Below are 22,997 nucleotides of genomic sequence, written 5' to 3'. Positions count from 1 at the left end.
ACCAGTGTTTTAGTTATTGCTGAACAGTGCTCGCACAGTGTGAAAGCCTTCTCTGTTTCTCACACTGCTCCCCACCAGCAAGTAGACTGGGAGTTGCACAAGAAGCTGGGAGGGGACACAACCAGACAGCTGACCCAAACTGGCCAAAGGGATATTCTATACCACATGGCATTGTGCGCAGCAATAAAAGCTCATGAAAATGAGGAGGAAGGGTGGGTGAGGGTGACTGAGCACTAGAGCAGGTTGCCCAGGGACCTCGTGGAATCTCTGTCCTTTGAGATATACAAAAGCCCTCTGGATACAGTCCTGGGCTGTATAACAGGCTCTAGGCCCTTCTTGAGCAGGGGGGCTGAATCAGATGACTTCCAGAGGTCCCTTCTGAACTCAACCATTCTGTGGGGTTATGGTGTTTGTCTTCCTAAGTAACTGTTGTGTGCGACAAAGCCCCAGTTTCCTGGAAATGGCTAAACTTCATCATCATCCCTGCTGATGGGAGGTACTGAATGAATTCCCTATTTTGCTTTGCTTGCGTACACTGCTTTCCTTTACTTATTAAACTGCTTTCTCACTTTTACCCTTCCAATTCTTCCCCCCATCCTGCTGGAGTGAGGGGGTGAGTGACTGGCTGTGTGGGGCTTAGCTGCCTACCGGGGTTAACCCACAACAAGTGTGGAAGTCGCTGTATAGCTGCTGATCTCTGCAATGGGTTATTGGCAGGAATGCTGCATTTCAACTCCTGACTGCAAACCAGGATCTCTTGTACCCAGTTTCAGAATTATAATCTACTTTATAATGCTGCTTTGACATGAATTCTGAGGAAGAATGTAGCACCATAACTATGCAGCGTTGAACGCCAATAATTTATAGGCCAGAGCAGTTGTGCTGCATCTTTTTGATATGCATTTCATTCTTGCATCAGCAGTTTTGGAGAAATAAACTAGTAGAGAATTCCAGAATTCATGTACTTAAATAGGCAGTAAATCAAGAAGAACGCGGCTGAATTCCATATGGCTTGTAACTTCTTATTTGTCTTCAGTGCATGCTTTCTTTCACTCTTACTCTAGGCTTACACCCAAAGCTCAGTATTTCTGTACTGTATTCTACAAGCAGCGATTATGTTCAGTCAGACCATGAGAACTTAATGCTCTGAAAATGGGCTTCAGAGTCAATTAGTATGCACTGTGCCCCAAGAGTCCCTGGTCAGCTCAAGCCTTTGTGGAGAGTATTCATTCTAGTTGCACGCTCTGTGATCCTCACCCTGAATGGTCTTCTCAAGGTGTTGGTAATATTTTTGGTAAATACTGTAGTTTCCTAAATTTTTCACCATGTCCTGGCTGCCATTGGATGCCGCCGTAGCAGGGAGAGGCAGCTTGCTTACGTACAGGCAACGCTGTGCCACAAAGAAGGTACGCCTTTGGGGAGGCCATCTAGTCTGGAGTTTCTCTGCTGACTTTAAAGACCGGGTGTTCCAAGCGTCGTGCACAGCACGCATTTGTTTTCCCATTCTTATACCGATAATGGCTTCCGTTACTGTCTTTTGGAGGGGGTGGCCAGGTGGGACTGTCTGTCTATTTACTTTGTTTTAATGTGGCATAAGCCCGTGACCCCAGGGGTAATTCACGTCCCCGTTTCCCTTGGCACTAGTACGACTAACCTAATACCTTGGTGCCTCTATGAAAGAGGCCGCGGCCTTTGTGTAGCTCGGTCTGCCTGACAGCTCTTCCTCTGGCCTCGCAGGGCGCTTGGCAGCTCAGGGCGGCAGCGGGTTGCTCGGAACACGCGGGCGGGTTGTGCCGGGCGCGGGCGGCTCCCGGAGGCCCCTCCGGCCCGGAGGCCCTTCCGGCGGGGGCGGGGCGCGGGCGGCGGCGGGTGACGCGCTTCGCCCGCGACGTGCTGGGAGGCCCGCCCCGCGCGCCGGGAGCGAGGCCGCGGGCGGGCGGCCTGGTGCGCGGGTGGCGGATGGGCTTCCCGGGAGGCCCGGCGGGGGCCGGGAGCGTTCGGACGGGTGGGTGCGGCCGGGCCGGGCCGTGACGGCGTTGGGGAGGGGCGGGGGCGGGGGAGGGCGAGGGCCGCGTTGTAGCGGAGAGCCCGGCACCCCGCGGCGCTGAGCTCCGCACCTGCCCCGGCGCGGCCGCTGGCCTCAAAACCCCCCACCGGTCCCAAACGCCCGATGTAGTTACCTGCTGCTGATCATAACAGCTTGGTTTTATTAATAACAACGTTGATTTCTGAAAGGTTTTCCCATGGGTGTTACAGGTGATCTGTGTTTCCCGCCCCCACTCCTGCAAAAATTCCTTTTTTTTCCTATTGCAGAAAAGGACTTTTCAGCATCTCTTTTGGAGAACAAGATGGGTGGGTGCATAATGTTTGCTTGCTTGTTGGCTTGGTTTTTCTTTCTCCTTTTTTTCCAAGCCATCTTTTGGAACGCTCTGTCTATATAACTCTAAATGTGCCTGGTCTGGTATAGTATCACATTGCAAAATCCTTGCAGGGAACATGAAGATAAAATTTCAAGCTAAGGAATAGCCTCAGAAAATAAAAGGGTCAGGAAAAGCCAAAGAGAACACTGAAGGGCTATGGGAAATCTCAGCCATGCTGCAGGATACAGAGTGGGTTTTAGGCACATCCTCAGGGAAGGAGAAGTGTGTTGCTCCAGCTGATGGGATAATGGGCACTATTAATTACCTACTTTAAATACCAGAAGTGTTGTAAAAGCAGAAGGAACTATAGATGTCTGGTTCTCTGACCCAGCAGATCATGGAGCACATGTAAAGCTTTAAAAACAAAACAAGCAAACAAATAAACAAAACAAAACAAAAAACCAAAGAAGAACAACAGAACATGCCAAGCAGTTAACCTAAAGCAAACTATTTAGGCTTCGGTAATGGAATTGCGTAGCTTTGTGTAATGAGAGGTTATTCCATCAATCACGGTTAATGCTTTGGAAAAGTGCTCTGAAAGTATGATAGACTAATTGGTCTCAACATCCTTTTTGCTTTGTTTTGCAGGGTAATCCTCCAAAGGAGGACACCTGAAGAGAAGCGGCTGGACGTAGTAATACAGTAGTTCATTTCAGTCGTTTTCTTTGAGGCAAGCATCCAAGTATAGGAGACGTGTCAAAAAGGTAATAGGTTTAAAACAGCAGGAAATTAGTTAAGTGCTATCATTCTTCTAGGCAGTTAAGCACTGAAAGAAATGTCAGTTAAGTGTTTCTGTATGAAAGTTTGAGAGGGCGTACTGAGCAAAAGAACACCGGAAGCTGCTTGGAGCTGTGGCAGAACCAGGTTTGCTCACTGATTCAAACTTTTTAGTTTTTATTATTCTCTTACAAATATGAATGAAAAAAAACCCAAAGAATGATGACGTTTGTCTGAAAAACAGAGACTCTTTGGGGATCTCTTTAGATAAATTGGGGGGAAAAAAGATGGAAATAAGGATGCAGAGAGCGGTAGTTTTCTGGGAAGATGGACACAGAAATGTGCAGTTTTCGTCCATTACTCAGAGCTTCAACACAGATGACTGTACTTGTGTTTGGCTGAATTAAATTAGGTTTATATCACCAATGACACTATGTATTTAATGATGTTTATGTCAAGTGGAATTAATTTTGAAGCTTAAACCATTGGAAATGCAACTTCGGTCTGTCTGCTTGATCAAAATAGCAAACTAACAGAACTGAGATGCTGCAGACCTCTTGGAGAAAACCTATGTAAGAAATCATCTCTTCTAACTACATGTATGTAGTCTAATGTCTCTACTGTGATGGAAGTTTGTGTGCATCAGGAACAGAAAAAAAAGCCCTTCTAAAGCTCTGTTTCCATTCAGAAAACGAGTCTTTAAAATAGCTGTCTGTAAAAATTACCATTTTGACTGTAGCTAAAAAAAGGCTATTTCCAGTATTATCCTTCCCTCATCCTGAGAGCTACTGTGGTCTACTGGATTCAGTTACTGTTACACAGCTGGGACAATTTTGTCTCGGTGACAAACATGTAAAACAGTGTCAATTAAAGGAGGAAAAAGGATAAAGAGTTAAGCAGTGGGACAGAATAAGTAGAAAAACTCAAGTACTGCAAGACACTGAAGATCTTTAGTGAGTCATAAATAAGTAATGTCACTGATATTTCGGTTTTTTACTGGCTTCTGGGAAGAGAGGGAAGTTAGAGTCAGATTAGCAAGAGTAAAGGCTAAAGAGCACAATCGTAGAAACTTTTAAGAAGTGGATTTAAGGCTGGGACAAGCTTCGGTGTTTTGGGGGGTTTTCCCACCATGTCCCCCGTCCGTCCTGTCCCGTCCCCCCCTCCCGAAATATATTAGGTGATTTTTAATGCTACACTTACATATTTGAGTTAGGAAGATCACGGGTTTGGGAGCTCATTTTACTGCAGGGTCTTGCTAAGCTCAGGAGAACACAATGGAAGCTGATGTCAGTTATTTTCAGGATTTTTCTGACATATGATGTCAGAATATTTCAGGGTTAGTTCTTAGGGAGGTATGAGTCAGTGCATTAGCTTTGTGACTAATGTTGTAAATAATGGTGCAGCTGGGGTTAGGATTAAGGAACTGGAAAGAGCAGCTGGATGAAGAGAGATTAGTGCAGGATGTTTCAAAGTTTGAACAATTCAGATGGCAGTGAACAAAATGAACAGAAGTGAAAATAATTTCTTTTATCTTGGAATGGCTGTCATGGTACAAAGGAAGATTAGGGCAGTTGTTAGGTTTTGTGGTTTATGTGTGTTTGAAGACAGTACCTATGGAAAAAAATCATGCTGCTTATATTTAACCAAGCTCAGGTTCTGAGCTCTGTGAGGTCTTGGACAGACACTCTTCTCTGAATCCAGGTATGCCAACGGAGTAGGTTATTTCTCCGAACTGTTTTCATTACCATGCAGTAGGTTACCTCCTTTGCTGGCAGCGTACATCATATGTGGGCTTTCCTGACAGAGCTGCGTTAGAGAGTGCTCCCATACGCTCCTCAGTCACCAGTTTGTTGAGATAAGTAACTTCCAGCAAGCACTAGCAGAAGATACAGTCTCCTAATGGCAAAGCAGGACTCTTTGGAAGACAGCTGTCCCCTACCTAAAATCAGAGGGGGAATCATGTCTCTTGCTGCTTTCAGTTTAACTTTAGAAAGCAAAACAAGACAGGAGGTTCCTCAGTAGTAAAGAACTGTGAAGAATACATCTAGGTTTTGGCCTCTTGCAATCTAGCACCTGACAGGTGTTGGATATGACTCTCTTCTTTAAACTGAAACCTGTCTGAGCAGACTTGTTCACACCTAAGAGTGGTTTGTTTTGAATTAGTTTAAATTGACTGGGAACTAGTTCAAGCTGAAGCTCTGTGAATCAGTCACAAACTGAAATAAACACCCCAGTCAGAGCTTTCCGTGGTTGAACTGCAGCAGAGGGACTTGATTTCCATGTTATTTTTCTGGGTCTGTTTGAGTTTCATAACTGGACACCTGCAAGTGCAAATTAGACATTTTTATGCATGCAGACTATCCAGTTCCAGTGTTAGTAGCCAGTGGTAGCAGAGGATGAGTTTGTTTCAGAAGTACCTGGTTTGGGGAATTAGATGCTGTTTCTATTGCTCTTATGCAGATGCAGAAATCTTGGAGCTTAAGCACACAGTGGTTTGTGTTCCAGAAACGTGACTGAGAAACTTGGCTAGGTTAAAGCCTGTCTTGCTATCTCCTTTTCCTTTCTGTTTTCTAAAGCTCATTAGAACGGATATTTCTTTCCCCATGTTTACCTCCATAAAGTTTCTATAAAGGTATACCAGAATTGTGGCTAATTGCATCCTGTAAAATTAGAGAGCTGGGTTTTACCTTTTGGGATATGGCTGCTTCTCAGTAGAATAAGCAAATAACAGATGTGAGAATACTGTGCAAGAAGAAAGCATGACATGAAACAAACATTTATTAAAAAGGACTGTACAGACAAATTAAACAGGTAGCACACTGTTACTCCTACTAGGCACAGGAGTAAAATACTCAAAACACAGAAGCCAGTGAAAATGCCAGATATTGCTAAAATACCTAAATGCTAAAATGAAAACCTATGTCAGAGGAATTAGCAAACTGTAAAATACAGGAAAGCACTTTTATTTATTTAAAGTGCTAGTAAAGTCTTAATTTCTTGAATAATTTGCTATTTAGAGTAACATATCAATGGCTGTTCTCTCAAAATTAGATTCCGTAACTTGAAGCCACTGGCAGGTTCAGTCATTCAGTGTCCTGTTTAGAAAGCTAAAGTTGAATTCGTGCAAGTGCAAGTATTAAAATTTGGCTCACATTTTCTCTATAGTTAACGGGGTCCTTGGCACTAAAGTTTGAACAACTGATCTACCGCAGCTTGCGTACGAAAATTTCTACGGCAAAGCCTTTAGACACAGTAGAGTGTTCGCATACTTTTTGCATGAGCTTAAGGTGGGGGGCAGGGGGAGAGGCTTGTGATTTTTTCGCCATTGGGTTGCAGAACAACAGGACTGTCCTTTGAGGCAAGTGAGGAACCAGGAAAAGGCCCTGGAAACCATCTATAACAAAAGAATCCAGTGATTTTGTCGTCACTTGAATACCCATTGAAAGGGGAATGACAAAGCCAGGGTTAAACCAGACTTTAGTAATATAAAAGTCTTGTAAGCTTTGAGAAGGGTCTCTTTGTGGCTATTAAGAGAATTTAACCCAAATAAGAATGAATTTAACCAAGTGAAGAAGTATCCTCAAAGAACCTTAGGTACAAACGAAGAGGCCATTGTTGCTCCATGGAGCAAAAATGCAGTAGACTTGTGGTAAGAACTGTACTTCAGACAGCTTCCTCCTCTGACTGAAAAACAAGAAATTAGTATTTCATGATTATCCCTCTAGTCTCTTGAGAACGGTGCCTGGGAGAAAAGGGCCGAGGGCTGTCACAAGAAGGAGCTCTTCAGTTAAACTTCCTTAATTAATCTGTGAGAGAAAAGCAGAACACTGGTTCCCTATGAAAGATACTACTGCTTCCCTCCCTCCACTCCCAGGATCCCCTAATACATGATGCAGATTTTGTCTCCTTGAAATAGTTAGAATCACAGAATATCTCGAATTGGAAGGGACCCAAAAGGATCATAAAGTCCAACTCCTTGCTCCTCGCAGGACTACCTAACACTAAACCATGTGACTAAGAGCATCATCCAGACGCTCCTTGAACTCCGACAGCCTTGGTGCCCTGACCGCTTCCCTGGGGAGGCTGTTCAGTGACCGACCACCCTCTCAGTGAAGAACCTTTTCCCAAAGTCCAACCTGAACTTGCCCTGACGTGGCTTCATTCCATTCCCTCGTGTCCTGTCGCTGGTCACCAGAGAGAGGAGATCGGCACCTCTGCCTCTGCTGCCTCCCTTGAGGAAGCTGTAGACTGCGATGAGGGCAGCCCTCAGCCTTCTTTTCTCCAAGCTGAACAAACCAAGGGACCTCAGCCTCTCCTTGTAAGTCTTGCCCTTGAGACCTTTCACCATCTTGGTCGCCCTCCTCTGGAGACACTCTAACAGTTTGATGTCCTTCTTGCATTGAGGCGCCCAAAACTGCACGCAGTGCTTGAGGCCGCACCAGTGCAGAGTGGGACAGTCGCCTCCCTCCACCGGCTAGCTGTGCTGTGCTCGATGCACCGGAGGACACGGTCGGCCCTTTTGGCTGCCAGGGCACGCTGTTGACTCGTATTCAGTTAGACTCATTCTCAGCAACGCACGCTATTCAGATGGCAGAACTTCGTAAAGGATGTGAAAACAGATTTGTAAACGCTAGTACATGATTGATGCAAACACAGTATGTCATATTCACATTTTTTTCTTTTTAAAAAAACCAAACCTTGTTAAACACGAGGGCACAAGAGACTAGTTTAAAAAGTAAAAATACAAAACTGCCATACTAAATTAGTAAACAGTGCATCCTTAAGCATACTTCAGTTTAGAGCTCTAGAGATCTCCCAAGAAAGAAAGAACCTGGCAAAGTAACAGTGAAGTGAGAGCAGCTACGACTAACCCTATCTATTTCAGAACTGTAAGTCGGAAGTTTCTACAACTCTATCCTTCTATTCGCACTACTTCATTGCAGACCATTCACCCATTCTCCGTTGTCACTACTTCTTAAATTTATGTACAACTGTTATCAAAGTACGCTGCTCTCATGCATGCGCTTTGGGGGAGTCCATATACTGTCATTTAACTCTGTGTGCATTTTCCCTTAAACTCAATAGGAATTGCTCTGAACTGGGTACACGGTGTGTGGCTGCTCTGATGTTTAAACGTAGAATCCAGTATTTGTGTTAGGAAACATGCACAACGATAGAGTTAGCGCACTACTGCCACTTGGAGCATGGGGTCAGACTGTCCTCCATTATTGCTGTCTCACAGACTGAATCTCAGTAATTCAGCTAGCAGAATCTGCTCTTCACATATTTTCAGGGGCACGTGGTCCACGTTCGGTCTCTGCTGTTGACAGATGTTTATTTGGCTATGAACCATTAAAATGGGAGAATACCAACCAAACTTGGCGTAAATTATAGGACTATATTCAATAAAATACTCATACTTCATGGTGGAGTTGGGAAATTAATGGCAACGTATGTGATTTGGCCAGCAAAATTGGTTTATGTGGATTTGTACAGTCCCCAGCATTTGGCAAAGTTCTGATCGGAGACCTGGGGCTTCCCTGTTCTTCCTGTTTAACAAGCAAAATTCTCAATATAACCACTCCAGCATAATATCAGAGGAAAACCTGGGCTAAAGAGAGGAGAATGTAAACAGGCAGTCCCTGCCTCCTGAAGTTAGTGAAAAGAATATTTAATACTTGAGATCAATTTAGACAACAAAGGCAGTGACAAAACCGGGATTAGAAATGAGTAAGTTTTAAGTCCCGGTTCTGTAGCTGGGTCGCTGCCATCCTCCCCGCTGGAGGAACTGTCATTACATGAGGTGAAACAAAGGGAAGACACGGATACAGGGAGTGGTCTACAGGATCCTTTAGGCAGGGTTCTTTTGGCACACATACAGAGCAAGAAAAAAACCTGGGCTGAAATAAAGCTTACTTGAAAATGACCTATTAAAAGATACAAAAATAGGAAGTTTTGGTTGAGGGAGGATGATGATACCGAAGCCAGACAGTTCTGGTGAAATACATCATTTGACACTGTTCCTGGTGCACGCTACTGAACTTTCCTGTGCTCTGGTGGAGCATATGTCTGCCGAGGGAGATTTTGGCTGTAGAAACCAGGAATAGAAGATGTGCAGAATGGCTGATGTTGCAGTCTGTGCGGATAGAGATTTGCGGTATTTAATGCATGTTTCCTAGAGAACCACAGTGAGCTGGTTGGCCATAGAGCCTAGGAGGACCACTAATACAGTTCATTTGAGCCTTGTACTTAAGTCAATCAGTCTTCTGACTGCTGAAAATAATACCATATTAAGACATTAAAACATCACAAATTACATGATTTTTAGAAATTCATACACAGCCAGCAACTTGATCCCCCTTCCAAATTTTAAGTAAAGTTTGAGGGGATGGTACAATCAAACTTCAGTAAATCAAAACTCACGTGTGTCCTTAATGCACCGATTTCCTGTATAATCAATTCCTTTTTTTCCCTGAACATTTCCTGTATAAAAAGAGCTCTGCTGGATACCCAAATCTATGCAGTCTTACTAGCTTGGAAAACAAATTGTTCTTTAGTGAAACAAACAGTCTTCCATTTCAGCACTTCAAATAGTCTCCTGTTACCAGGAGAAAACAGAATAATCTTTTAGTAACATCTGTTTTTAAAGAGAACATAAAAGCATTTGTGGTAATCACATTTGGCCAATAGGAATAGCCTGGCATTTAGGATACTTGCAGAAGAATTCTACTTTGTTTAGGAGTCCAAAAGATGGAATGATTGAAATGTTAAACTAGCACCAGTAATACTTACTTTCCTAAAACCAAATCCTAAGGACTGGAAGGAAATTAAGACAGAACAGGAACATTGTGCTTACATTGCCTTAAATAGAAAACAACGGGTCGGTCATACTTGAGTCTGCACTTCAGTAAAGTCTGGCCACATTTGCAGTTCTACTGGAAGAGTACTGGAACAGGTCACGCGTTTGCTTGTCAATCTTCTGGGTTTCATTCGTCCTGTTTCCTCTTGGGCTTTTTGGGATTTCGAGATCGGCTCTTTGCTTTGCAGAGTGGACATATGGGCGCATTCCGATGGATTTGCTGGTGACACGATAAACATGCCTGAAATGCGACATTGCAGCCTCTTGTTACAAACATTTAAGTGGGTTACACGGGTTATTGAGTATCATATTCTAAGTTATGGTACAGACAAAAAATACCTAAGGCTTCTTGCTTTCAAAGGCAAACCAATGCTACATTCTATACAATCCAGGTCTCTGGACTGTACAGTAATTCAGGCCAACTGAAAAACTAGAGTATCTCATTGAATTGAAACTGCAGTTCAGCAGACACCTGGTTCAGGCATGTGTCAATAACTTCAACATCAAATTCTATTTTGTGTTAAACGTTCCACGTGTTTTAAAGATGTTGACATGCGTAATAGCTCACTGAGTCAAAGAAGTTACGGTGATGTTACAAAGTTACAGTTACAAAGATGTCACAGGATTCAAGGCAGGAGCAGGTGATTATATGAATTCCACATATTTAACACAAGGTACAGAACTCTGCCCTTCTGCTCCATACTAAGCCCTTTAACTTCCATTTGACCGAAGCATATTACTTTCAGAAAGGCTTTTCGATGGCCTAACTCCAGATAGTAAGTACATAACTATGGAGCGTACCTACGTCAGTTTGCCTCCTTAGTCAGTGAATCTTTGGAACTTGGGTGGGATGAATACCCCTATGGAATTACTTAGCTCTTTTTACTGACTACAGAAGGAGCTGAGTAAAAATATCACTTAAGTGCCTGTGGTTAGGTTAAATTAATCCATATGTTAGTCTTGACTTGAAGATCCCAGGAAGTGCAGAAACAATCACCTTTCCTGGTAATTTGTACCATCAGAAATTGCTCTCTCTCATAAAATACGTGCATTGCTTCTAATACGAATCCATTTGAGATTAACTCCCAGCTATTAGTTTTTCTTTTGCCCAGCATTTTTTTTGTCTTACATGCCTTTCTTCCACACGAAACAAGAGGGGTGGGAATTGCCTACATCTCTGTTGATGGAGACTCTTAAGTCATAAAGGAGTCAAATAATACAGAGCCTTGTCCTTGACCCTTGATGACTGGTGCTACTAGTTTAAGTCTACTGGGGTTGCTCTTGATTTGAACCACTGCAGGAAAAATCAGAATCAGGACACATAATTTTTCCTTTTTGTAAATATCGATCAACTTTATAAACATAATACATTCCAATGGCAGAAGAGAAAACCCAGCGCATTCCAGCTCCTGACCTTCATTGGAGGTGGCTGTTGTCTGAAAGTTGCTGTCTGTCTGGTGTCTTGTTTTCTAGCCACTTGCAGCTGTTGGGCAGCTGCTGCAGCTGCAGCCAGCGACTCTGGGATGGGAGGCTCCTGTGGTTCTGTCTGCCATTCTGCCTTCTGCTTTTCAAAGTAGCTAGACAAAAGAAAAACAAATAAAAAATATAACCACCTTCTGGAATATTCCGTTAGTTTGTAAAGGATATTTTGTATTAAAATGTAATGGATCACATTTCCCTATCACGTTCCTCCACTAGAGTCAGGTTGCCTACACTTAGACACCACTTGGACTAGTCCACAAATAGAACTGGTGGTATTTTCCTCTGCATTTGTACACTTCAGCCTGATTCCAGATTGTCAGCTTCTAAGGTATCTTGATGTACAACTGGATATAAATCTAATAGGATGGAAAATAGACAACCTAGATATTTAATCTTTAACAGCTTTAGATGCACCTCTGTCAAACTTAGCTTTTATATTTTATTCTGTTAAAATGAATAACTTTTGCATGCAATAGATTATTGCATTCTTTGTAGCGTCAGGGTGCTTGGAATGGAAAACAGCATTCTGAAGAAATGCAAAAGAAATCTTGAAAACTGTGTGTCTGTGCAAATGATGCCAAATGTGCTGGGCGTTAAGAGAAATCTAAGTTTCTTAAAACATCACTTGCATTTAAAACTGATCTGTTAAACAAAGGACACTGTTCTTTGAATAGTAGCTAATTCTGTCACCCTTCCCCACCTAGGTTATACCTAAAAAACTGTAATTTATTATCCAAATCTATTCCACATCTAGGGAAAACTTACTTGTTGACAGTCATAGGTATATGGCTAAATGCCACTGCCATGTGCACGCAGCAAAAAGTAAAATTCTGACTAGCAGTAGCGCAAACCAACTGAAGAATACTTGTTTTGTATCCCTTTCTTGTATTGCCTCTTACCTCTGCTTGCTAAACAAGCAAAACAAAATATATTTTTCAGGAAGAAAAAGTCTTGCTAGAAAAAGCAGCATACAGTATAAAAATCTGGAGAACCAACCACCCTTGAATTTTTGCATGTCTTATTTAACTTCCAACAAATTGAGACTGAATGTTATCAAATACATGTGCTCCCACATCCCTTTTTTGTTAACTTTTGTTCTTTTTTCCACCTACCAACAAAAGCAAAATGACAACCAGTAGAATCGAGAGAAGGTATAAAGCCAGATAATGTTTGCTTTGGAGACTTACTCAAGGGACAGTTTCTCTTCCTCCTCACATAGATCTGGCAGCCTCTGCAATCCCAGAGTCATCCGCAAAGCATCTACGTGCTCCTTCAGGGGTTTGTACTCCTCATGCAGGCGACGAGTAGATTCCAAGAGCTTGTTGAGATCGTTCTCAGACTGCTTGATAGTATTCTCCATCTGAAACAGGAGGATGGGCACGCTTTTAAAGAACTGTTCCTTTAATAGCTCTCTGATTGAGTAAGAGACTGTATCAGAAAGAAGAGTTTTTTCTCACTCAAGTTGGAAGAGATTGGAGACAATGCAATAGTAAAACAAAGAGTTAAGATCCTGGGAGGATGAAAGCTGGGCGAGGAAGAAGCAACTGAAAGTGACATAGGAGATGCATTTTCGTTTAAAAAAGGTGCACTCAACCTATATGACCTTCTGAACAACAGAAAAAGCAGGTAGACAGGCTACAGGTAAGTCAGCAAGTGAGGAGCTATGGAAAACTCTCAAGGGACATTCAAAAATAAATTAAAGCAGAATAAACTAATTTTCTTTGTTTCTAAGATACCTGAACACCGATGGTTAGAAGTTAACAAACAAGCTAAGGAAAGGTGCCTGCTTCTCTTACTGCAGTAAATGGGAAAAGCAGCAGAGAAAAAGACGATTGTCTTTTTGCAGGAAAAAGAGGGGAGGATGAAACAGAGACTGGGGTTATGCAGCTGGGTAGGGGAAGAGAACCTACTGGGTTATGCAGCTGGGAAATTTCAAGTGATAAATAAATGCAGTCTGCACATCCAGTACATAGCTTGCACTTGCCTACAATGTGGGAGCTTTTTTCTTCTGGTGCAAAGCACAGATACCTTCAGAGCTAGAAACCACTGTACAGTCATGTAAGTGCCCTAACATGACGTAAAAACTGCAGGTTTAAAAATATATTCCCATTTAGCCCCTCTAATTGGCTAATCTTCCGTCTTTATAAACTAGTTTTCTCTTCTTTGTATTAATTCCCTTCAGGCTGGTGCTTCTTAATGTTTGGTGGTTCCACTCAGTGATGAAGATCAGCTCTTACTAAGAACTTAACAGATGTCATATATTTTCCCAAATCTCTTTTCTTCCAAAAACCTCCAATCAAAAGTCCCACCTAGCTGCCGAAGTTTGTCTGTTTCAAGGCGCTAAATGAGAAAAGACTAACAGGAAGAACAGTTTTCTGTGGGACTGCCAGCGTGATATTACGGTGTGATATCACAGCGTGATATGGCTCCTGGTAAAGTTGTAGCCAGAGTAGGCTTGGTTATCTGTCCTCTTGGTGCAAATGCTTACTATGCCAACATTACAAAATATCCTGCCCAACACAGACAGGAGGAAACAATTATCCTGAGGTAAATTTACTTTGCGCTCTTTGTATGATCCTAGGATGGTGGTGTAAAATCCAGATTGTTGAACCAGTGATAGTTCACTGATGTGCACAATTCTACAACCTGTGGAATGATTCATATACAACTGTGTCTTAGGCTGTCTGCAGCTGGACTCTTGCATACCACATTAATATCGGCGTGGATCAGTCGCAGCTCCTCCACGTGGGCCATCTTCTCTTGCAGCAGCAGGTCCATTTCCTGTTTGTATTCTTTCAGGTGCCTCTCCTCAGACTCCAGGGCTTCAAATTCTGCTTTCAGCCGTGCCTTTATTTTTTCCATCTGCAAAGTCTTATTCCTGGATCCCAGTGATAATTAAAAATATACAGAGACAACAGTAAGTCATTGCAACATATTTTTGTGAGGTGTCACTTTATATGTGAATAGATGGAAGAAGGTAATAGCAGTAATAGGCAAGGGTGAGACTAAACGTGTCTGAGAAAGGATGAGGTGCAATGAGAGAACTGAATTCTAATTCCAGCTCTTTTGCTGAGCTTTTCAGGGCTATGAGAATTCTTATACTGAATTATGAAATTAACAGAACATTGTCAGACTTTAACAGTTATTGTAGATTCAGAGAATTTGTACCAATAGAGTTCTACTGCATCAGTTAACTCGGATTAAACCCTAGTTCCAAAACAGAGAAATCCAGAAAATCTGGGAGGTTTAGCACAGGATTCTGAGAAATGTAAAATGAATTGGGGGTGATAATAGTGTCATATACACTGACTAAAACTATGCATACAGTAATTTGAACTGCTAAAATACTAACTTCAACTTCAGGTTAAAGAAAATTCCAGAGCAATGACGTATCAGAATAGTAAAAACTCAGATGACACTGGCCATCAACATCCCACTTGCAAGTAACTCTGCATTCTCTTGGTTCTTTGCTAAGATCTAGTACCTGTCACATATTTGTAAATGTTTCTGCCCATATCCTGCATTCTGATTTTTTTTTCCTTTGTGCCAATCCGTAATTCCATAGCAAAAATGTTTAGATACTCAGTCCTTATCTCTCTCTTCAAAGCTAATAATCAAAGAGTGTGGGTTTCAGTCACGGGACAGTTTTAAGCAGCAGAAGAGCCTACTGCTGTTGTGATTCAACACTTGTCCAAGCTGTTGAACAGAACAAACAAACTGTTCTTGCTCCTGCGATTTAGTTAATGAAGAAGCCTTAGTTATTTTTCCTGTACTGGAAGTTAGAATATGATCCTGGGTAACCAATGTGTCGACAACACTTAAATGTTTCTGACAAGAGGCTGCAATGTCACATTTCAGGCACGTAATCAAGAGTTCCAGGACTCCTTGCTTTACCTTGTGTGAAACAAACACAAATGTAGCATTCCTTTTTAGTCACCTAAGGCCTAGTACAAATAGATCCATATTGGCTTCCAAGTGTGCTACTGAATAACGCAGTAGACTTCCTACAGGCGTGATATAAGAGGGGCTGGGGAAGAAGACATTTGCATTCATATTTAAATACCCTATTTGTATCCCAATGCAAAGTGGGGTAAGTTTGATTCAAATTCACCGTAAGCAGCAAAGCCGAGTATGGAATGCAGTCTGTAGATCACAGGAGGCTGCCTGTCAGATTAGCAGTGAAATCCCCAAACAGGGGTTTCACCCCGATCCTGGAACAGGGAGCGTGGCTTTCCTTCCTTCCTTCCTTCCCGCTAGGCCCAGGCTTGCTCCCACTGAAGCAGGCAACGCAGGTCTGACGTTTCTAATGGAAGCAGAAGGCACTGAGCCCCCGGGAGGGAGCTGGTCTGTCACCTGTTTCTGGGAAAGGGGCTCCTAAACCTCTGTGGGGCATTTGTTCCCTTCACAGACTGTTTCCATACCAAGTCCCCAAGGGCTCTGTCTGAAACTGCTCCCACAGCGCTGAGGAATGGATGGTTTATCTCAGGGTTATTCTGTATCATACTTGTAAGACTAGGAGAATATATATATCCTGGTCTTTAACAGAGTTACTGTTTTCTCTCACTCCAACCAAAATTCCCAAAGAAATTTTAAAGCTAGCCTGAGGACTCTTCTTTAAAGTATATGGCAGGTGTCTGTATAGATTTTACTCTTGCTTTCATTTGCCTGAAGCTCACCCTCCGTCGCCATCCCTCTTGGGGAGGCTCTGACGTTGTGCCTGTGAATCCTCCTCTCAGTCCCCTCGTGTCTGTTTCCAAATCAGTCTTTGTGAGTTCAGTATCTGCTTATGCACCTAGTTTCGGTAACCTTTTCCTGAGTGCTTGAGACATCACTGGCACAATGGGCTTCCACTGTTTGCTGAAGAGCATGGCAGAAAGCAGAGTCAGTCCCTGGGACAACTAATTGTAGCTAGCTATTCCAAGTATTATAGCTAGTAATGTCACCAGGGTTCCCTCTCTGACTTCAGGAGTTTATAAAGCTGCAAGAGGTAAAAACGGTACCATAAATAACTTCTCCAATATGTATTCAGAAATGGGCTGCCTGGTAGGGATAATATGAATGAAGGAGATTTAAGATGGAACAATTAAAAAATTGAAGGTCAGAGGGATTGCTGCTTCTTTCCTTAGAACAAAATAAGACAAAAGTTCTGCCTTCCATCGGCACTTCAGAAATAATCTTAACAGAAAAGTTCTTTCCTCTATATAAATAAATCGTAAGAGAGACAGATGATTATTCCCAGTGATGGCAACCCATGACTGTTAAGAATAGAAATACCAGACCAAAGACAGATACAGAAAAAGCCAATGACAAATAAGGTCATGTCAGAGGTCACTCAAGAGACATTTACAGATATTGTGGAAGACACATTTAAAACCAAATTTGGTAAAATTTACTTGGTAAGTATGATTATTTTGTCTGTACTGTAGCTCGCCATAGAGTTCACCTTGTTTCATATAGTATGTTTATTATAGAAAATAGGAATTGTATACCTGTGAGCATACATTTATTTTAAAAGGTACGCAGTCATTCCAGTTCTGAAAAGTTGGTATCTCACCATTGGAGTAAAAAATAGCTGATGGAATAAGAAGTCAACTAGTAAAAGTTTTATGAATGAAGTGCAGAAGAAGCCTGGATGTAGCTAGAATTCAAGTATGTGGCTACAACATTGTAATCTTCAATGTCATTGAAGGTGTTCTGTCATTTACTATACAATGGCATATACTAGTCTGAGTGTAAATACTGGACTTAAACCAGTAAAAGAGATCCTCTCTGCCTTCCATTTTAAATGTGGCAATATCCCACTGAAAAGTACCATCCAACCATCTACCCCTGCTTTCATCGAGTCTCATTGTTCCCATTTACTTAAAACATTTATTTAGTAATGGCAGCTTTGATTACTGAAACTGGGAGTATTTGTCCCCAATTTGCTCCCTGTTTCCTCTCTTGTATGTATGGCATGTGTTCACCTAAGACAATGGAAATAGATCGGTTTCCTCGCTGTTCCTAGTCGCTGGCTGCCATGACTAGTCACATGCTCTGCCAAATTGCTACAAAAAATGAGCTGCAGGGGATTGTTTCAGTCCGAATGATTAGCTTTTGATATTAGGAAATGAAAAGTGCAGACAAATTAGAACTCTTCCTGTTAGCATCAGGCAACATGCAGTAATGTTTTAAAACAGAAACCGTAAGTGTGATTTCTAGACTGCCTATTGAATTCTGTCCTCATATTCCTTTCCCTTCTATTTAAGTTCATGCACTGCACTGATGACAGTAGTCACTAAGTGTGTCCCAATAGGGCATTAAGCAGTGAAACTAGCATCTGTCATCAGCTAAGTTCACTCTCATTCTCCTTCATCTCCTCCCAGTCAGAACACCGAGGTCCAGTCTTTACTTATTGCTTAATTTTATTACTGGGGTTATTTCTGTGGATCTACTTCATGCATATAAATAAGCATGTGCAGATATGTTTGGATTGTGGGCATATACATACGTTTCCCGACAGCAGTATTCCATTGACTACAAATTATATGTATATGTATGTATCTATAGATATAGATATGGATACAGATACAGGTCTTCAGAATCAGATTCCAGAATCCCTTCAAACACTCAGCTGAGCTGCCTTTAGTAAGTGATGGAGATCAACCACAGGAATGGGCAATTTCTTTGATTTTGATTGTGAGGGCTTTTTTCCTCTCTGCCTGTAGAATAATACATGGAATGCAGATTAAAATAAAGCCTGTCAAATCTATCAAAGGTATGTCTGTAAACACAAGAAATTCTCCATAGAATGCAAGCTCCTTTTAAAAGATTTGGAGATGAAAAAATAGGTTTATTTGATCAGATTTTGTTAAAGGCAACTAAAAAGTGACATCAATGTTGCAAGTAGGATTGACTTTTTGACGTTTTATTTTAATTTAAAATATAGTCAACTTTCTTGATGCTTCGTTGTACACTAAAGCTGGAAACGTCACCTTTACAGTACCTTCTGCCACAAACTAATAGCAAAAATGTCTTAATTACAGTTTATATATCACCTTTGAATATATATTATCAGAAAACTGAACGCACCATAAATTTCCAAATACAGGATACCACTGTCTCTGAAAAGATATTTTCATGAGGTATTTAAATTAAGTGTTATAACTGGACCAGAAACTGTAGTAGGCCATATTTAGATCTGTATTTTAAAACAGAGCCTGCCTAAGAGTTGAGTAGAAAAGCGTTGTTCTTACTCCGCAAGGACGTGTTGTCCCATCTCTTCCTACAAACAGTTCTGGGACGCTAGACACACAAATGTTTTTGCGTGAGCTTTGTTCACCTTTGTGGTGTTGTGTGAAGAAGGCCGAGGCCCATGCCCTGCTGCCTGCTTCACCTCTTCCGTGGGTAAATGAGCTGCTTAGGGGTGCCGTTACCGGCCAGAAGGCTCTGAGCACCTGCGCCTTTGTCCCCTGCCCTCTCCCCAGCAGCCCCTCTCCGGCTGTCGCGTCCCAAAGCAATGCCCGTCGCGCCGGGGTCCCCCACTGTCGGCGCGCCTTGCGCCCCCCAGCTACATCCAGAATCGCCGCCCTCGCTTTCTTTGTAGCGTGTTTTGGCTTTTGGACGCACGAATTCCTGCTACGTGTAGACGGCTCGGGCCTTATCCTGGCAATCAGTGGCTTACCCTGAGCCAAGGAGGGGGAATGCCCTGCCTACCGCTACGCGGGCCCCGCGGCGGTGTGCCGTGCCTCTTGCAGGGCGCCCGTCGGGGACGCTGCCCGCGAATCCCTGGCGTACCGTGCCGCCTTGCGGGCGCAGCACAGAGCCGGCGGAAGCCTTGCGGCAGGCCCTGGAGGGACGGCAGGACCAGCCTCGTGCCGCCGCGTCCCCCGCCCCTCGCTCCCCGGAACGCCGCCCCGCCGCTCGCCGCTCCGGCCGGTGGCCGGGAGCAGCAGGTCGGGAGACCTCCGGGGGTTTCCCCGCCCGCCTCAGCCGCCTCTCCGCCCGCGGCCAAGGGGAGGCAGGCCCGAAGGAAGGCACCGAGCGCCGCTGCTCGCCGGCCGCAGCTGCTCCCCTCGCAGCACGCGCGCGGAGGCCAGGCCCCGGCGCCAAGCGCGGCCCGGAGCGCCGGCTCCGGCCGCCCGGAGGGGCGGCCGCCCCGGCGGCAGAGCGGCCCCGCGCCCAGCGGCAGAGCGGCCCGGCGGCAGAGCGGCCCCGCGCCCGGCCGCCGCTCTCCGCCCGTCGCCCTCCTCGCTGCCTGCCCGGCCGCGCTCGGCTGTCCCTGCCCCGCTCCGGCGCTTGCCCGAGCCGTGCCCGGGGGCGCGTCCGTCCCCGGCTCTGCGCGTCGTTCTCGGCTTTTCGTGCCACCCCCTTCCTTTGCCAGCTCGCCAAGGCTCCTGCCGGGTAGCGAGTGGGGCAAAGCAACGTATTTATGACAGAGAGCCTCGGGAATAAGAAATCCTGATTCGAAGGGCTTAAAAAAACCCACCCGCAGCCCGACACCGCTCCCCCGGCTGCGTGGGGCTGCCGCGTCCCGCAGCACCCCTCGTGTCACCGCTCGGGGCCAATTCTCTGGAAATGCGCGACCATTGCCGCCCCTCGCTGCGCATCCCAGCGGCGACTCCCAGCAGCAGATGCTGCTTCCCCACTTAGAAAAATGTATTTTCAGCTCTCCTCACAAAGCCCAGCGGTGGTTCTCCTTCCCTCAGTAGCACAATAGCTACTTTCAGACCCATGCAACTCCTCCGCTCCCCCGAGGAAGAAGCTGCTTCATGTAACTGATGCGGCACAAAGCGAACATACCTGATCTCCTTGATGCTCTCGAGTTTGCACATAATTTCTTGCTCATCTGCCATGCTTTCCACTCCCGATTCAAACCTCCCGTGAAATGTACAAAATGCCAGGGGAAAAAAGAAAAAACATACAATAGACACAATGTAGTGTCCCCCCCCCCAGCATACGGTCTCTGAGCCTGTGCGGTAGGCTCTAGTGGGAGCTGTGGGACTTGGAGTCCAGCCTGCTATCGCTGCCCAGGCAGACAGGCAGCAGCAGGACTACAGCACCCACAAGGCAGAGCAGAGCGTTCCTGCCCTTCTTCCTGCAACTACATTTTAAATCCATTTGTCACACCTCATTATGTCAAAGGTTGTTAGGAGTGCAAAAGGGGCAGGAGGCTCCCTCCTGAGATCTGTGCAATGTTTAGCTTTTCGTTAAAATTACCAAATACGCACTAAAAGACTGTTGAATGAGTTCACGATTTTGATTTAAAACTTTTTTGACACAAAGGCATGCTGTAGCCATTATTACTACCATGCTGTTTTATACTAGATGCCCTGAGTGATGTGACTCTGTCTGGAGCTCAGAAAAGACATACTTTGTTCTTTAGGTTTTCCTTTTTTTATTTCTGCTACTATACATAGCACTGGTAACTATGGAAAAGAAAAACAGTATGCAAATAAAACCGCTGGATTCAGGAAAGTGACCATTTGCCTTTCTAAGGACATTCTAGCCAAGAATATCAGAGCACTTAACAGAGGTTGATGAATAGACTCTCACTCTTTCCTCAGCCAGGTAATTATTTTCCTGCGGCTTCTGTAATGTACTAAGCACTGTGTTTTAAGTTATGAAGATAACAGTTATATCTCAGCACTTCGGAAGGTCTGTCCCAGGATCTGTCCTCTTCCAGGATCTGTCCTAAGGGATCCACCATGTAAATTCATGATCCTTCACCTGTATGCCCAAGCATTTACCCTGGGGTTTACCAGCCCAGTCATGCTGGGCTGAAGGGTCAGCACATTAGAATGAACGTTAAGCTCAAGGTCCATACAGTCAGCAGGGAAACTGGATTCTGCAAACATAAACTTCTGTGTGTTACAAATGTACAAGCAGCAGTACCACAGTCTTAGCAAATCCACTCATCAGTCAGTAGCGTGAGGCTGATGAGAACAGGGCAAATTTTCTGGAATATATTACAGAAATGTTATATGGAAGGTGCTGGAAGTACGTGGCCTCTACTCAGCACTGATCAAACTTGCTGGTGTCTGGTCTGGGGCTCTGAGAAGGAGGTGAAAAATAAAAATGGACAGAATGCAGAGGAGAGCAATGAAAATGGTAAGAGTTTTGGGGAACATGAAAGATGGTCGAATGCAAGGCAGTGTGGCCATATTTACGTGGCATGTGGTAGATGTGCTTGAGTTAGGGCTTATGGTCACAGAACTGAAAGTCTCGACCCAGTTGCATCTACAGTTGCAGACCAAAGGGCAAGTGGTCCCCCTCGTGTATGAGTATCTGTGCCTGGAAAGGTAGCAAACTGGGGTATGAGGTAGTAAGCAGACAGCGTGAGCCACTGGGGTGTTGTGCTCTGGCTCCAGCACTGAGCAAATAGGATGGTATAGATGTAGCTCATAATAATAATAACAGTCTTTCAGTGTGAAAAAAGTGTTAGAAGAGCCATCATAGCAAATAATCCACTAGGTCAGCTGAGAGAGAAGTCTAAAAAGTAATCTATGTAATGAGCAATACAGAAAGTTTAGGACAGATTTCAGTAAAATGTCTGACCACAGAGTGCTTCACTAGGAAAGGCCATCTGGGAGGTGGAGCAGTCTCCGTATTGCTTTTAAGAACTACTTAGCTAAAAGTGTCTCCATACTAATCCAAGTGCTGCAGATACTTGCTTTGAGGTAGGGGTTTTGACCTGACCAAGGTTGAGTTGCCCTTACCAATGTGGCATATAGCCTGCCACTACAGTGACCTGCTCCTGCTTCTTTAGTGACCTCTCAACATGGCCAGGGGCCTGGATGAGTTGCCACACGTGAGCATGGATTGAAGTGTCTGCGTTAGGTTCTCAAGTCAGAGAGTTCCCTCTTGAGATGGCTGAAAAATGAAAGAGTGTGTCCTGGCAGAGGAGGACCTCTCAGCAGGAGTCACTGAGAATGAAAAAGGGTGGGCAACCAGGAGGGTTTGTCTGGCGAAGGGACGGGGCCTGAGACTGCCGTGGCAGCTGGAAGGCAGGCAGGCAAACAGATCTGAAAATAAAGCTAATTTGGAATTTTTGTCTATCCAAGGCTTCAGAGGGGTAACTGCTACTTATCTGTAAATATTTCTACTCCTGCTCATTGATTTTAAAGAAGCTGAGGTGTGTTCTCATTCCGTTGCTGATGCATTTATATCAAATATTGTCTGGAACTTTCCCATTTATGGTGAGGAATCACACAGTCTTCTCCTGTGCAGTCAGCTGAGCTAAAACTGAAACTACAATAAAAATATCACTTGCTACCTTTGGAAATGACATGCATAGTTTGAAACAAATATAGAAAACCTACTGAGAAACCAGGCACAAAAATGAATGCAAAAAAGAAAAACGCAAAATGTTCTGTTTAACAAAAGAGATTGCGGCCTGTAGAAGGGAATGTGTCGGGCTAACCTTCCCTCTACCTTCTCTTGAGTTCTTGTCAAGAAGGAAGAAAAGGCTTCACTCCCTGAATTCTGACACCAGGCCAGTCTCCCAAGAACTTTTGCTAGTATATACCTTCTCTGCCCTG

At 44.0% G+C, this 22,997-nt stretch overlaps 1 protein-coding gene across 2 annotated transcripts; it reads right to left on the bottom strand.

The window, feature by feature from the left end:
- Positions 1-7,007: 7,007 nt before the first annotated feature.
- ZC4H2 (zinc finger C4H2-type containing) lies at positions 7,008-20,450 on the bottom strand. Of its 2 annotated transcripts, none has more exons than XM_075513061.1 (5): positions 20,260-20,450; positions 14,185-14,356; positions 12,666-12,838; positions 11,411-11,573; positions 7,008-10,237 (listed from the first exon to the last, which is right to left on the bottom strand). In XM_075513061.1, the coding sequence occupies exons 1-5, from the start codon at positions 20,310-20,312 to the stop codon at positions 10,124-10,126; spliced, it is 675 nt and encodes a 224-aa protein (XP_075369176.1). In that variant the 5' UTR covers positions 20,313-20,450; the 3' UTR covers positions 7,008-10,123. The 2 variants fall into 2 exon arrangements, with proteins under 2 accessions (XP_075369176.1, XP_075369175.1); XM_075513060.1 differs by lacking the exon at positions 20,260-20,450 and adding an exon at positions 19,946-20,108.
- Between the last annotated feature and the right edge of the window lie 2,547 nt (positions 20,451-22,997).

This window comes from Mycteria americana, chromosome 10, assembly GCF_035582795.1.
Source record: "Mycteria americana isolate JAX WOST 10 ecotype Jacksonville Zoo and Gardens chromosome 10, USCA_MyAme_1.0, whole genome shotgun sequence".
Taxonomy (NCBI): domain Eukaryota; kingdom Metazoa; phylum Chordata; class Aves; order Ciconiiformes; family Ciconiidae; genus Mycteria; species Mycteria americana.
The sequence above is the reverse complement of the archived record's forward strand: the minus strand, read 5'-3'. Positions and strand labels throughout refer to the sequence as shown.